At 43.3% G+C, this 14,359-nt stretch overlaps 1 protein-coding gene across 4 annotated transcripts in view; it reads left to right on the top strand.

Annotated features, from left to right (window-relative positions):
- The window catches only part of AIFM2 (apoptosis inducing factor mitochondria associated 2), a 38,030-nt gene extending 24,196 nt beyond the window's left edge, over nt 1-13,834 (top strand). For all 4 annotated transcript variants that reach the window (XM_066620661.1, XM_066620662.1, XM_066620660.1 and 1 more), the window contains exons 3-9: nt 4,523-4,638; nt 5,616-5,735; nt 6,123-6,215; nt 8,389-8,497; nt 9,647-9,799; nt 12,544-12,744; nt 13,206-13,834. In XM_066620661.1, coding sequence (XP_066476758.1) covers nt 4,523-4,638; nt 5,616-5,735; nt 6,123-6,215; nt 8,389-8,497; nt 9,647-9,799; nt 12,544-12,744; nt 13,206-13,360 — 947 coding nt within the window. In that variant the 3' untranslated portion in view covers nt 13,361-13,834. The remainder of the gene's footprint in view (nt 1-4,522; nt 4,639-5,615; nt 5,736-6,122; nt 6,216-8,388; nt 8,498-9,646; nt 9,800-12,543; nt 12,745-13,205) is intronic.
- The last annotated feature ends 525 nt before the right edge of the window (nt 13,835-14,359 follow it).

Raw genomic sequence — 14,359 nt, 5'->3', positions numbered from 1 at the left:
CCTCGTCATCACCAGTCCTATTAGGTACCACTATGAGTTCAAAAGATGTCAATAGATTGATTTTACTTCACATATGGATAGCTTGGAATGGAACACCTCAATCAGTTTTGATAATGGTGGCAATTAGAGGTGGGTGAAAATGCGGGTTTTTGTTTTTGTTGGCAAATTTTGGTGTTTTCCAAAGTTAGAAGTGCAGAAAGAAGTGTTATTAAAAATTAACATAATTCTAAATTAAAATCACTTTAAAAGTGTACTAGGTAGGTGGTATAGCACCAGCAGATGCAGCTACAGTCATTACCCATGCACCCCTTTTAAATAATAAATAAAACAGTTTATTTTTTTGAAGATTTTTTTTTACAAAAATGCAAAGTGCAGAAAGCAGTGTTTTGTGATTTTATTATCATTTTCACCCACCTCTAGTGGTGATTAATCTCACCTTTTTTTTTTATATTGTTCAGGGATCAAATCCAATACCCCTATCATTTGGTTCTCATACCTCCAGTTAAGAATCCCTGATACAGAATCTCCCTCAATTGCTGAGGGAGGGACTGGGGGTGAAGCCTGGAAGATGATATACTCTTGCTTCTATGTAGTATCAGAAGGACCAAGCAACATCTGTGAGCTTAGCTGGCCAGCATAGTACATAATAGGAGTAGATAATTAGACTACGGGCTGTAGCACTTTGTTTTTGACATTTTACTATCTATTTGAGTTTTACTGGTGTAGGCTTATGTATACAGGTCCAACCTTGTTGTACATGGATTTTTTATGCATGGATTTGAACATGAATGGCCACTGCAAATGTGAAGGAATGTGCCAATCCCTGGAGAAGGGGAAAAATGCATCCCTTTAATATCACAGTTTTTAAAACTGCTTTTCTACTGCTGTAGAGGCAGTCATGCAAGTGATCATTCCATTCTTCAACTGAGCCAGGCAAAGGCAGGGGGAACTTTACATTTCTAATTGCTGACTGCCTCTCTGCAAAAGTAAGAAAAGTTGTTTTTAAACCATAAGGGTAAAAGGACATACTTTTTAATTGTTTTAAACTGCTTTTGTTTAACACATTTTATGGTTTCAGCAGGGAGTCCCAGAATCAAACCCCTGCAAATGTTAAGGTACAACTTTATTCCATTAGGAGCAATGGAAGGGCAAGAAACCTGGAAGTGGGTCTTTAAATATATTTTTCCACTTTTTTATCCACTGATTTTTTTTATCCACTAGGGCAGTGTTTCTCAAACTGTGGGTCGGGACCCACTAGGTAGGTTGCGAACCAATTTCGGGTGAGTCCCCATTCATTTCAGTAGTTGATTTTTAATATATTAGACTTAATGTTACCATGGTATGTGACTGCATCTGGAGAAATGTGACAGACCTGTACTTTTAACAAGCTGCTATGTCATTCTTTTAACAATGATAAAAGATTGTTTTTTAAGATGTCATTTTTAAATGTCATTCTTTTAACAATGTCATTCTTTTAACAATGATAGTCAGTGGAACTTACTCCTGGGTAAGTGTGGGTAGGATTACAGCCTTGGATAGTTAAAAAAAACTTTCTTACTTGATGATGTCACTTCTGGTCATGACATCACTTCCAGTGGGTCCTGACAGATTCTCATTCTAAAAGTGGGTCCTGGTGCTATATGTGTGAGAACCACTGCACTAAGTGTTCTGCAATGGAACTCCAGCGAATAACAAGGGACAACCTGTATATTCACTATTTCAGTGGTATTCGAACTGGGGTGTCGTGACGCCCCAGCCTGTGGGTCCTGGCCTCTGCCTCCTTAAGGGGCAGGGGCAGCCAGGAGACGGGGAAGGCAGCGGGGCAATCCGCAGGATCACGCCGCTCAGGGGGGCTGCAGGGGCTTGGGTGCACTTACCCAAGCCTCCTGTAGCCTCCCAGGGGTACGGGGAGCTCTACGTGACCTTCGGCAGGACTCCCCAGGTCAGGGAAAGGAAAGTGGAGCGATTCTGCCCCGCTCCGCAAAACCGGAAGTGGAGCACGATCGCTCCGCTTTCCCTTCTGACTGGGCTGCAGGGACTGGGGTGCACCCTCCAGACCCTGCAGCAGCCGTCCCTGTGTGCAGGGAGCCCTGCGCAAGCGCCTGCAGGGTGCCCCAGGTCTGGGAAAGGGAGAGTGGAGCGATCTGCTCTGCCTCCGTAAAAGTGGAAGCGGAGCGCGATTGCCCCACTCTCCCTTTCCCTGACCTGGGGCGCCCTGCAGGCACTCGCGCAGGGCTCCCTGCACACAGGGAAGGCTGCTGCAGGGACTGGAGGGTGCACCCGTCCCTGCAGCCCCGTGAGCGACGCGATCCTGGAGATCGCGTCGCTGCCTTCCCCCTGCCCCTGCTGCCTCCCCCCCACCCCCGCTAAGACTTACTGTGGGTTTCAAACTCCCGGAGAGTTTGAAAACCACAGCACTATTCTATAAAATTTTGGTATTGTGTGTTGTACCACTTTTTGGGCTCTTTTGCTTTTGTGGTTCCATTGGAACCTTTCCCCTTTTACTTTTTAGTGTATAGGTGGGGCCTCGGTATCCTCGTAGAATCCATTCCCAGACACCCCCCCCCCCCCGCAAATGTCAAATTTTGTGAATAAACCAATCTGCAATTAGCCTCTTTAAGCCCTCTGGAGGCAACCACAGCTCTGCTCGCCTCTGGAGGGCTCTCTGAAGCCCTCAGAGGTAGTGTGCATCTGCCCACTGTCTCTGTGGGCTTCAGAAGCCCTCTGGAGGAGAGCTGCAGTTGCCTCCAGCAGGCTCAGGTGGGACCAAGTTTGGACCTGTGTTGAACCAAATCATGGATGCAGAATCCATGGATATAGAGGCCCTACCTGTACAGTATTATCTCCAGCCACTTAAAAAAACCAAACAACCTGAAATACTGAAATAATTCAATATAGTTTAAAATCCACTGTAACTTGGCATCTAAGAAGGCTTGGGCACGCAAGCTTCTCTTCCTCTGCTGTCTGAATTCTTTTCAGTTGAGGTCAGGTTTGGTGAATGTTAAACTATGGTGATACACTTAGGACTGACACATATTCAAGATCTTGCCCCCTAATTAATATCCTTACTTAAGCCCTTAACAATCTGGGAGTAAGTTACCTGAAGGGCTGCATTGTCCCATATCTGCCTACCTGGCCTTGGCCCAGCAATGACAGACATCTGACTGGCAGTCGAAAGACACAGAGCCTTTTTGCATGTGACCCTGCAATTGTGGAATTCCCTTCCCAAAGAAACCCATACTTGTAGAGTTTAGGAGTGTTGTTACCGAAAGGGCTGTTTTGTTTAGGGGAGAATTATTACACTGCCCTTATTGGAACCTCAGGATCGCAGGCTGGATAACAAGACGGCGTAATGCAGAGAAATTCCCTTTAGCTTAAAGAGGAGACTGGGAGAAAGATAACTTTTAATAAAAGATTATAGTTTTATTACAAAAGCACAAAGGTAAACATAATGCACATAGATAAGTGTATGTTTCTTGGTCCTAATGCTTGAATCCAGTGTACCTAGCTTTCATGGTGGTTGCGTGTGGAGAGTATTTGGTGCATCTGAGGAAATTAGAAAAAGGAAAGGTTGTAGGGAAGGATTTTAGGAGTCCCTGGTCTGCCAAACCCAGTTGCTAACTAAAGATGGGGAGAGAAGGGGAGAAAAAGGGGGGGAAAGAAGGGAAAAAGTTCCAGATGCCAGATAGTTACCTGTCTTGTAGAGCAGTTGGATTGGGGGGGGGGAGAGTCCTGTGTGGAGGACCTTCTGACACAACACAGGTGTGTTGTGTCCTTGGAGGGAGAGCCAGAGAGAGAGAACATGTGGCAGGGAAGCCTCTCTTAAAAAGGGGTTTGCAAAACGTGCTGAGCTGCATGGTAGCTTCCTTACTACCACACAGCAGGGTAAATACTGTTAATAATAATAATAAACATTGAAAAGATCAGGATGTCCCTTATCAGCAAAATTCAATGGGGTCTAATGGCTGGCTTCTTAGCTGGGGGAACTTAAACAATACGTTGAATGGGCAACCCAGGAAGGCAGTTCAAGTTTGCATACTGTATTTAAGCAGTGATTGAGTTAAACAATACAATGAATACAGTAATGTAGGAGACTGGGTTAAAACAATACAATGAATAGGAGACACTTAAACAATGATTTACTATGCCAGACTTCTTCCTATAATATGTGAATCCTAAGGAGGTGGATTTTGTAACCATGAGCTTGTGACTTGACCAGAGTTTTTGGAAAAGTGTGCTGGGAGAAGTGTGGCCTGCATGATGTTTTAGTAACATAACCAGATATAAAATCACAACTAAGGAAAAAGGGGATTTTCCCGTAACAGTGTAGCTAAAAACTTTTTTTACGGGCAAGGCCTTCCTGATTCTGTAATTGTTTGATTTTTAATTTTTTTAGTTTTTATAGATACTGTTTTGATTTTGTTAATTTTTGAAAATCACTTTGATCTCTTGAAAAAATGGTCTAAAACTTAAATAGAAAACTGCTATTAACTGCTTAAATGATTGATGAATAATTTTGCAGCATTTGCCAAGAAAACCTTCATCTCCTTCTCCACGACCTTTAAAGACAGTTTCCGGCAAGGCAAGGTGGTTGGATTTGACTTGGAAAAGCGATGTGTCCTGTTGAGTGATGGTGAAGTAAGTACATTTAGTTCTTACCAAACAAAGTTCATGGCATCTGGTACATGCTAATTCACAGGCAGCCCAATCCTGGGCTGCCTCAGTGCAGGGTATTGCAAATGTACCTTATGGCATGTTTGTGCTAATCAGGGAGTAAACAGCATCAGCAGGTAGGTGTTTGTTATGATATATGCCCCAGGCCTGCAGAGAATTTACAGGCTGGATAGAGCAAGGCCCTGATGTCTTGGCCTGCATACAGTGTAGCATCATGGGAGTGGCTGATGCAATACCTTGTCACCAGATATGTCACCAGATGGCGAGTCATAGGATCACCAGACTGTAGCTCGCCTCTGATTGGCCAGTGCCAGTATATACTGCAGCCTGTGCAAGCTGCGTTGTGGGAGATGGTATGTGAAGTGTCTGTGGGAAGCTAAGTCGGTGTGGATTGTGATCAGAGTGTCGAGAAGGAGAGCTATCTGTGCTGTTGCTTGCTTTGCCTATTGAACTGTAAATATTGTACATATCTTCAAGTAAAGGACAACTGGTGGTGGAGCACTGCCATGTGCCTCGTTATTTACCCGGAGTACTTGCCTGACCTTGAGTCTCTGAAGCTGCGGTGTCGGCTGCGTGCTGCAACAGTGTTCCTGGGTGGAGTGGGTGTGGAATGGGGAGGGACAAGCCTAGGAAGGGTTGCGGCCTGCAAATTCCTCCTCCGCCAAATCCTGTCTGCTATGTCAGGCTCGAAAGCCAGATAACGCGGCTTCTCAAGTCTGTGCCAGCAAAATAGCTGGGGTAGACTTGCGAAGCCCCATTGAGCAGGCTGGGGATTTACCTGGGGTAAGGGGCCAAGTGTCCCATTACCCTAAGTACACCTCTAGCCTGCTCAATTCCAGCACAGGGTACAGCAGTATCCATTTGGAGCCACTACTCTGTGCTGGATAGAATTGGGCTGTGTGAGACCCAAGCTTCTCACCCTCTTTTTGTATTCCTTGTAGGAACTCTTCTTTTCTCACCTGATCCTTGCTACAGGGAGCGATGGCCCTTTCCCTGGGAAGTTTGACAGAGTCATTGACAGGCAAGCAGCTATTCAGACCTATGAAGATATGGCCATGGAGGTGAGACAGGAAATTGTGTTCAGTCAGAAAGATGTTCTTTGCCTGCCTGTGTTTTTTGCATTGTATATGTACTCCTGCATTGGCCCCATTTGGGCCCTAGAGCTTTGTGGCAAAATAGCAACTGGGGGAATCAAAAGAACCAAAATTGGGGCTCCTATCATTTCACAACCAAACCATGCTGTTTCCCAGCCTTCGGAGCTGTCTTCAGCCCTGAAAAAAACCACTTCTGGTTTTCACGAAGGTTCCTTTCTTCTCCAAGGCTCATCCCGGAATGCATTGCATTGTAATGTATTGTAAGACAAGGGGTGACTGTAAATATTAAGAGTAATAAATCACAGTAATGTACTCTCGTGATCTCCTCTTGTTTCTTCTTTTGCCCTTTGAAAGGTTCAGAAAGCTTCTCGCATAGTAATCGTGGGTGGTGGTTCTGCTGGTGTCGAGATGGCTGCAGAGGTTAAGACAGAGTATCCCACCAAAGAGGTACAAGGCACAAATTACCCCACAGTTCATTTCCAATTGCTTCAGTGTTCTGGTAGCTTAAATTCATCATTGCTTCCCAGGGTCAGAGCAGGTAAGGATTACAATGTGTGAGTACCTAGACTCTCAAAGGAAGGAGATTATGTTTCTAGGATATATCTTCTCTACAAATGTATTACTTTAATGCAATCTGTGCATCCCACCTCCCTAGTGAGGCATGGCTAGCCTCCAGGGGCGTTGACAGGCATCTGGGGAGAGAGGTGACAGCAGCTGCTCAGGTCAGCTGCAGGTGCTGCCTCCTGACTTGCTGCTTTTGCAAGGCTGAGAAGGAGGTGGGTGGGGCAGTGTGAGGTGGGGAGAAGTGGGAGAGAAGGCTGGCTGGGCAGCTCAGAGGTGCTGCATGTCATCAGCACAGGGCTCAATCCTGGCAAGCTTCAAACTGGGAGGGAAGCCTGACCTAGAGAGAGCAGCTCAGCGCTTTCCTCTGCTTGGGAAAGAGGGAGCCCAGCCTGCTCTTGGGTGGGTGGGGGGTCCAAATGCCCAGCCTGCATCCCTCCGTCTTGCCTGGGGGGAATAGGGGTGGCATCTGCATGTTGGGGAGTATATGTGGGAGCAGCCCCCATCTACTTTGGGGGTGAGTTGTAATCTTGCTACAATCCTACAAAGAAGTAAGCCCCAAGGACTATAATGGAAATTACATCTGAGTAGACATGCCTAGGATTGGGCTCTTTGTTTTCAATGTAGTTAAAACCGTGTATCTACATCCTCTTCACTGCCCTCTCTCCTTTTAATTATCCATTTCTAAAAAGTAAATGTCTTCAGAAGCTAGAGGCTGTTTGTCCTTTCTCAGTTTTTTCTTTCTCAGTTTGTTCTTTATCAATTTCTTTTAAGTGTGTGCTGAGTGCTACAAGTTTGCCTAATTCCATTTTTTAAAAATCTTGTTGAGTGAGAGACAAGTTAAAATTGACCTTGTTTTAATTAGAACACCATGAATGGGATTATCTTAAGGCAAAGTTCCTAATGCACTGGTGAGGAGGAGTTGTAAACAGAAAAGGTTTGTGATGCATGAACTTCAGAGGAGGTTCTTTATAGCTTTTCAACATTGTAAAGAAATTACAAAATAAAATTGTGCAGCTCTCTCATAAGGTCATTTTGTAGTTTTGTTTGTAATTTTCTTTCATAAAACCATGCAGAATAGAAACCTGGGAACTCTCTGTATCTATAGGCAATTTTGACCTACAGAATTTTGAATACTGCATCTCCATCCTAAGGTTTCATTTTTTTTCACCCCTGGAAGACCTCTTAATATAGTCTTCAGAGAATTGCACTCTTTTCACTGTGAGGTGTGGTCACTGCCAATCACAGTTGTTTAATGATTATGCCAATGCAGTAAACATGAATCTGAAACAGATGTTACTAGGGATTGTATCACCCTGTGCGAGAGCTCATTGCATCACCCTCATGATAGATCCCCTCCTATACCAGACCATACAGAGTAAATTACAATATCTCATGCACAACTTAAATTCAGTGGCATTGCTAGGGTTGGTGCAACCCCCATTTATTTATTTTAATCTATAACAGTACAGGTGACCCAACAAATCAGTATCGAACAAAAAAACAGTGGCCAACCTGATGACACTCACACACCTGAATAAGAATTCTAGTATTGACTCTGTTGTATGGAAATGAGAGCTGGCTTGTGCTAACACCTAATTGGTTTCCTGCTGTGTCATAACACCTCAGTGGCTCTCGGAACAATCAGTCTCACTGTTCAGTCTTGAGTTATGTAATAAAAAGTGGATTTTCTTAAGGCTGTTGTGATTTCATTTTCTGGTTGTTTGTCCATCACCTTTGATAGAATACAAATATTCAAATGGGGTTTGTTTCATTGCATTCTGCCTGGAATTTTGCATCGTATGACATATAATATGATATAGTAGTATTAAAAAATACTAAGACTTCAAAATTTTGGCTAGTAGTGGTGTCATGCACCCCCTGACTGTGTCACTCAGTGCAGTCTGCACCTCCTTGCAATGCTACTGATCTGAAAGTTCAATGATTTGTAATCTCCAGAGCTACATGGTCTTTCTACTTTGCAATAAATACAAGATGTTCGTTCTCTCTCTCTCTCTCTCTCTCTCTCTCTCTCTCTGACATTTGTTTGTGCCTTCAGGTTACACTCATTCACTCAAAAATTGCATTGGCTGATGTAGAACTCCTTCCATGTGTCCGGCAGGAGGTGAAGGAGACTCTTCTACGAATGGGAGTCCATCTCTTGTTAAGTAGGTACATAGCTGGTTTTGTTACATTCATGCAGTATTTCTGAAAGGAATCTTGAGTTCTGTTCTGACCAAGAGAGCTTGAAGATGACTTTTTCCAGGGCACATTCCTCTATAGACATTTCCAGACCAGTGAAGGGTTGCTTCAGGCTAGGGGCCCAGTCCTAACCAACTTTCCAGCTGTGATGCAGCCACCATGCAGCTCCTAGGTAAGGGAACAAATGTTCCCTTACCTGAGGAGGCCTTTGTGACTGCCCTCCCACTGTAAGATGCAGCACACTCCCTGTTGGCATGGCTGCATCAGCGCAGGAAAGTTGGATAGGATTATTATTAACAGTATTTATATACCGCTTTTCAACAAAAAGTTCACAAAGCAGTTTACAGAGAAAAATAGTAACTAATGGCTCTGTGTAAGCCTTCAGGCCATCTGTGGGTCTCCTTGGATGTACGTTGGCCATTTTGGTAGTGTATGTCCAAGGAGACAGAAGGGGCAGGGAGATTTTGAAAAGTGGGATTAGATCTGGGTGGGGTAAGTACCGCTGGATCCACCCCCTCACTTCCCTGACAAGTATTATTATTATTATTATTATTATATTATTAACAGTATTTATATACCGCTTTTCAACTAAAAGTTCACAAAAGCGGTTTACAGAGAAAAAAATAAAAAACTAATGGCTCCCTGTCCCAAAAGGGCTCACAAACTAAAAAGATGCAAAAGAACACCAGCAGGCAGCCACTAGAAAAGACACTGCTGGGGGTGAACCAAGTACCTAGGTTCCTCCCTAACATGCCATGTTACTCCTCCTCCCTGTCTATGAACTCCCCCTCCCCCTCAATGCTGGCTTACCTGCACTGGGGCAGGTTGCTGGTTGTGGAGGTTGTGGAGTGCTGCTGCTGCTTTGTGGTGGTGGCTTGAAAATGGCTGCTGGCTTTGTCTGAGGTTTCTTTATGATAGCAGGTTGCTGTCCCACTGTTGTACAGAGGATGATAGGATTGAGGCCTCAATTACCAATTGCTTTTAAAGTGGACTCTGTTTAAATAATTAACTTAGCAAGCCTCTTTGGAATAGTACCTTTAAAGTATTAAGTGATAGTAACATTGTTTTTAAAGGTTCATTTGTATTCGGTTTTTTGTTATGGCTGTTTGAAACAGGTGAGAGAGTCATCAACCTGCCTACATTGACTTTGAACAAATTCAAGGAGAATATGGTAGTGAAGACGGATAAAGGCACAGAAGTCATCACTGACATGGTGGTTGTCTGCACTGGAATAAAGATTAATTCATCAGCATACAGAAATGCATTCAGTAAGCTACTTCTCACCCTCTCCTCTCTTCCAGCTTGAGAAAACAAGCATAATTTCTACAACTCTAGTAGGGAGTCCCAAAAATTGGGTGCCACAAGTAAGAGTGCTCTCTAAGGTGTTGCCACCAGCTGCAGCTCAGGTGAGGGTTAAATATACAAGAAGACAAGCTGATAGTGGATGGGCAAGCATATATTAGTGGAGCTTACCTTGATTAAGCTGATTCCAAGCTGTTTAGGGCTTTAACAGTGGGTAATCAATATTTTGAATCATGCTTGGAAATAGGCAAGCATGTTGCCTCCGGATGTAGGACCGGAGTAACCTTCCAAACACTCCCCCCCCCAACCTCCAGCCTCATCTGCTGACTAGCAGTTGCTGTTTCTGGATAGTTTTCATAGGCTATCCACACTGAGTGCATTATAATGCTCTGTGATGGAACCAAGGCACATGAGTGTGGTCATGCCTGTCCATTCAAGCACTCCTGGCCACATCTGGTACCTGGAAATCCAGGAGGGCTCCCAAACTGCAACCTTAAGTCTTCAAGGGGAGAGGAATTCCATCCAAAATAGGCTGTATTTGTACCAGTGAGCCAACAGTCCTGGTCCAGAGCACTTTTGTCTTGCATCCAGTCTGACACAGTTTTCAGAAAAAAGAGGGCGCTCAACAACAACGGAACGTTTATTTTAATGTGTCCATCTATGGACTGAACATTAGACCAGTCCTGTAAATGGTGACCAGTTAGTGTTTCTGGTCACACAGAATCAGTACTTTTGGTTTAAGTTAGAAACACTGGTTCATTCTTTGAGACTATCAGTGTGCCACAAATGACTGACCTGGTTACCCATGGGTAATAAGTTGGCCAGTACAGTTGGTTCTTGTTATCCACTAGAGTTAGGTTCCTGGAAAACTTCACGGATACCAAGTTAGCAGATAACGAATCACTAAGCCTATGGGGAAAAATGGGGTTAGGTTCCAGGGGACCCTCTTCACCTTACACTCTATGAACTTTATGGACCTGAATCTTACTTTGAAGTCTATGGGGCTGGGTGATAGTGAGGGCTCATCTACATCTCCCAACATCTTGTGCTTCCTTCCCTATGCTGGATATCCCTCTATTCATTGAAGGTTGCTGGCCCAGCAACACCTCAGAGGTTGTTGGTGGGGAGGGGCTTGCTTCACTTCTCCTCTTCCCCCTTTCTCTTGGCTCCTTCTCTTGGCTTGCCCCAGCCCCAAAGTAGCCCCCGGGTAGCCTTTCAGAGACCTCTCATCATTGCCTTCTGATCATCACCAGGGTTGTGAAGGTTCAGCTAGAGCTTCCAAGATGGTGCCTAAAATGGAGGGGCAAGTCTGGAAGCTGACACAACTGTGTCTGATGATTCTTCACAGGCCAATACCGATACCCGTTTGATGTGACACTGGAACAGTATTTGTGTATAATGAGAGATGCGTGGCAATTCTGTCCCTCACAGATAAGCAAATTTGCACATAGGGAATTCGCATATAAAGAGAACTGACTGTATATAAAATTGGGGGTGTTCTGCAATTTCTGTGAGTTTATTTTCAAGGTTGATCCAGTTAAAACCTCAGATGCTTTTAATCCACTTTCCATTTCAGATGTTAGAAGAGCTAATCTTGATAAAGTAGAACATTATTTGTTTTTTCTAGTTACTTTCATTAGCAGTGCTTGGTGAGAAGTAAGAGTAGTAACCTCAGCCTCTGCTAATTCTGTAGTTTTGAAAATGTAAAGTGAATGTACAGGGACCCTGTTGGAAACTGGAAATTTGGTCTGTTCTGTCATACCTTCGTTTTGGCTTTTGACAGAGGCAGAAATAGTTGATGGATGTTTCATTTGACAAATTGAACATAAAGGGCTATAATTAGAGGTGTGGTTTTTCGGTAATAATGAAATAAAAACACAGCACCTCTTTCTGCACTTCTCATTTGTGTAAGAAAGACAAACAAAAAACCCCCTGAAACCTGAGAAAAAACAAAACCATTTTCTAACACCTCTACATTTATTTGTCACTGTAGGCTGGTTGGGTTAGACTCGGGGGGGGGGGAGTGCATAGGTAATGACTGCGGCTGTACCTGCTGACACTATATCACCTGCCTAGTACACTTTTAAAGGTGTTATAATTATAATTTATAAAAATGCACTCTTGGAATAAAAACACATGACACAGTTTTGGTTTTTTTTGCACATTTCCTCGATAAATATGAAATATATGAAAAAATGTTTAAAACGCCTCCTAGCTATAATCCACAATTGACCACACCTCAGCATTCTTACAGTGTTACTATTACTTGAATTCTGTAGTGCAGTGGTTCCCAAACTTTTAGTAACAGGACCCACTTTTAAAAATGCACTCTATCAGGACCCGTCTAGGTTCACAAGAGTTTATAAGAATTGCAACCCAGCTAGGTTTATAAGGTTTAAAAGACTTGAAAAAAATCTAGAAATATTTTTATTTACTTGTAGTAATAACCAGAAAAAAGATGCTCCAATGTTTTATCTCCCTATATTTACACATGCTTGCAAACTGCAGGAGCTCTTACAGGGCAATTAGCAGCTGTCTGATTTTTGAAAAGCCTCAGGGCTTGAGGCAGTGACTTATCTAATCCTTCCATCACCTTTGTTTTCATTGGGGGCTCTGCTCAGCTACTAAAAATCAGGTTGTGACCCACCAGTGGGTCCCGACCCACAGTTAGGGAACCACTGCTGTAGTGACTTCATTCTTTCTGTTTCAGGTGACAAGCTGGCAAGTAATGGTGCCTTAAAAGTTAATGAGTACCTGCAGGTTAATGGATATGATAACATTTATGCCATTGGTGATTGTGCTGATGTGAAGGAGCCAAAGATGGCATACCATGCTGCACTTCATGCAAAAGTTGTGGCAACCAACATTGCCAACAGCCTGATGCAAAAACCTCTGAAAACCTACACGCCAGGTGAGATGATATGTGATGGCATATGACCAGTCTACTTCCTTTTAACAATTAATGATTGTTATGTGCTCATAATAGCTCTTCAAAATAAATTTGTGCAAGATCTGTTGGAGTTTAGCAGGTTAAGTACACTTGTAAATCTGTATCTTCCAGAAAGTGTTGATCTACTGGTAGCTATGTATAACTGGGAGGAGCAATGATGACATCTGTCACAAGGTTTCTAAACATGTGGGTTTTAAATTACTTTGTGAACCAGCATTACGAGATTATACCTATGCAGTGGTTTCCTACAGGCTTAATATACTGTTTGTACTGCTGATGTTTGCAATACTTTCTCAATATAGTCCCTTGCCTGGAGAGAAGACAGACAAAATTTCAGGTGTGAATTAATATTTTCAGCTAGATCAAATCATGGTTTCTTTTTTTGAATAATTCTCTGTCCTTTTTCTCCCTTCCTCCTTCAGGATCTCTTACCTTCTTGATTTCATTGGGCAGGAATGATGGAGTGGGCCAGGTCAATAACATCTCAGTTGGACATCTCTTAGTGACTTTTGTGAAAAGCAGAAATCTTTTTGTCTCCAAGAGCTGGGAGAACATGCATCAAACTATGCCTTGCTAGATGGGGAGCTGGTAAGAAAAGATACAAGAATGCAATACTGATGCCTGGAATGCGATACTGATGCCAGAGTATACTTTTCATAAATTAATTAGAACTGAACTGAGGGCTGTGTATGTGAATAAACACTACTACCTTTTAATAAGTTTGTGTTATATTCAGTAGATCTAAGCAGAAGCCATATTCATTGCTGTTAACTAGTTTTTATTATCCAACTGACCAGTTGGTATGGATTCTGTAAAACTGGATTAAAATGTTTTCTGAATTAAAGTAAATAAGCTATGTGACCTGTTGACATCTTCATTCAGTATGCATGAGTATGTGTGTTTGGAGGAGGGGAGAGGCTGCGTTTCTTGGCATGTTTATATTCTTTCTGTTTCAGCTTGAACCTACCTTTTCTCCATGTAAACAGTTGCCTTTAGAACACATTTACATTGCACTCCTTTGTATGTTTGAGAATAAACTCTAATGAACACAGTGGCATTTACTTCTGATTGAACAGGATTGCTGTTAAACTTCTAGTAGGTTGCATCCTAAGATTTTGGGGCAGTTGAAGTTTGGCTTCCTGAAGTGGCTCCAGATATGATTGTCCTGTGATGTATGGCACAACCCAAACAACTGCAGTGGCATCGCTAGGTGGGTGCGGGCCACACTGGATGACATGCAAAGGGGGGGTGACATCACTAGTGACCAAAAATGCAGTTTCTAGGAATGATACCATAAGAACATAAGAACATAAGAACAGCCCCACTGGATCAGGCCATAGGCCCATCTAGTCCAGCTTCCTGTATCTCACAGCGGCCCACCAAATGCCCCAGGGAGCACACCAGATAAGAAGAGACCTCGTCCTGGTGCTCTCCCCTACATCTGGCATTCTGACTTAACCCATTCCTAAAATCAGGAGGTTGCGCATACACATCATGGCTTGTACCCCATAATGGATTTTTCCTCCAGAAACTCGTCCAATCCCCTTTTAAAGGCGTCTAGGCTAGACGCCAGCAC

This window comes from Tiliqua scincoides, chromosome 3 (assembly GCF_035046505.1).
Source record: "Tiliqua scincoides isolate rTilSci1 chromosome 3, rTilSci1.hap2, whole genome shotgun sequence".
Lineage (NCBI taxonomy): Eukaryota > Metazoa > Chordata > Lepidosauria > Squamata > Scincidae > Tiliqua > Tiliqua scincoides.
Note: the sequence above shows the minus strand (reverse complement) of the source record. Positions and strands in the feature narration are given on the sequence as shown.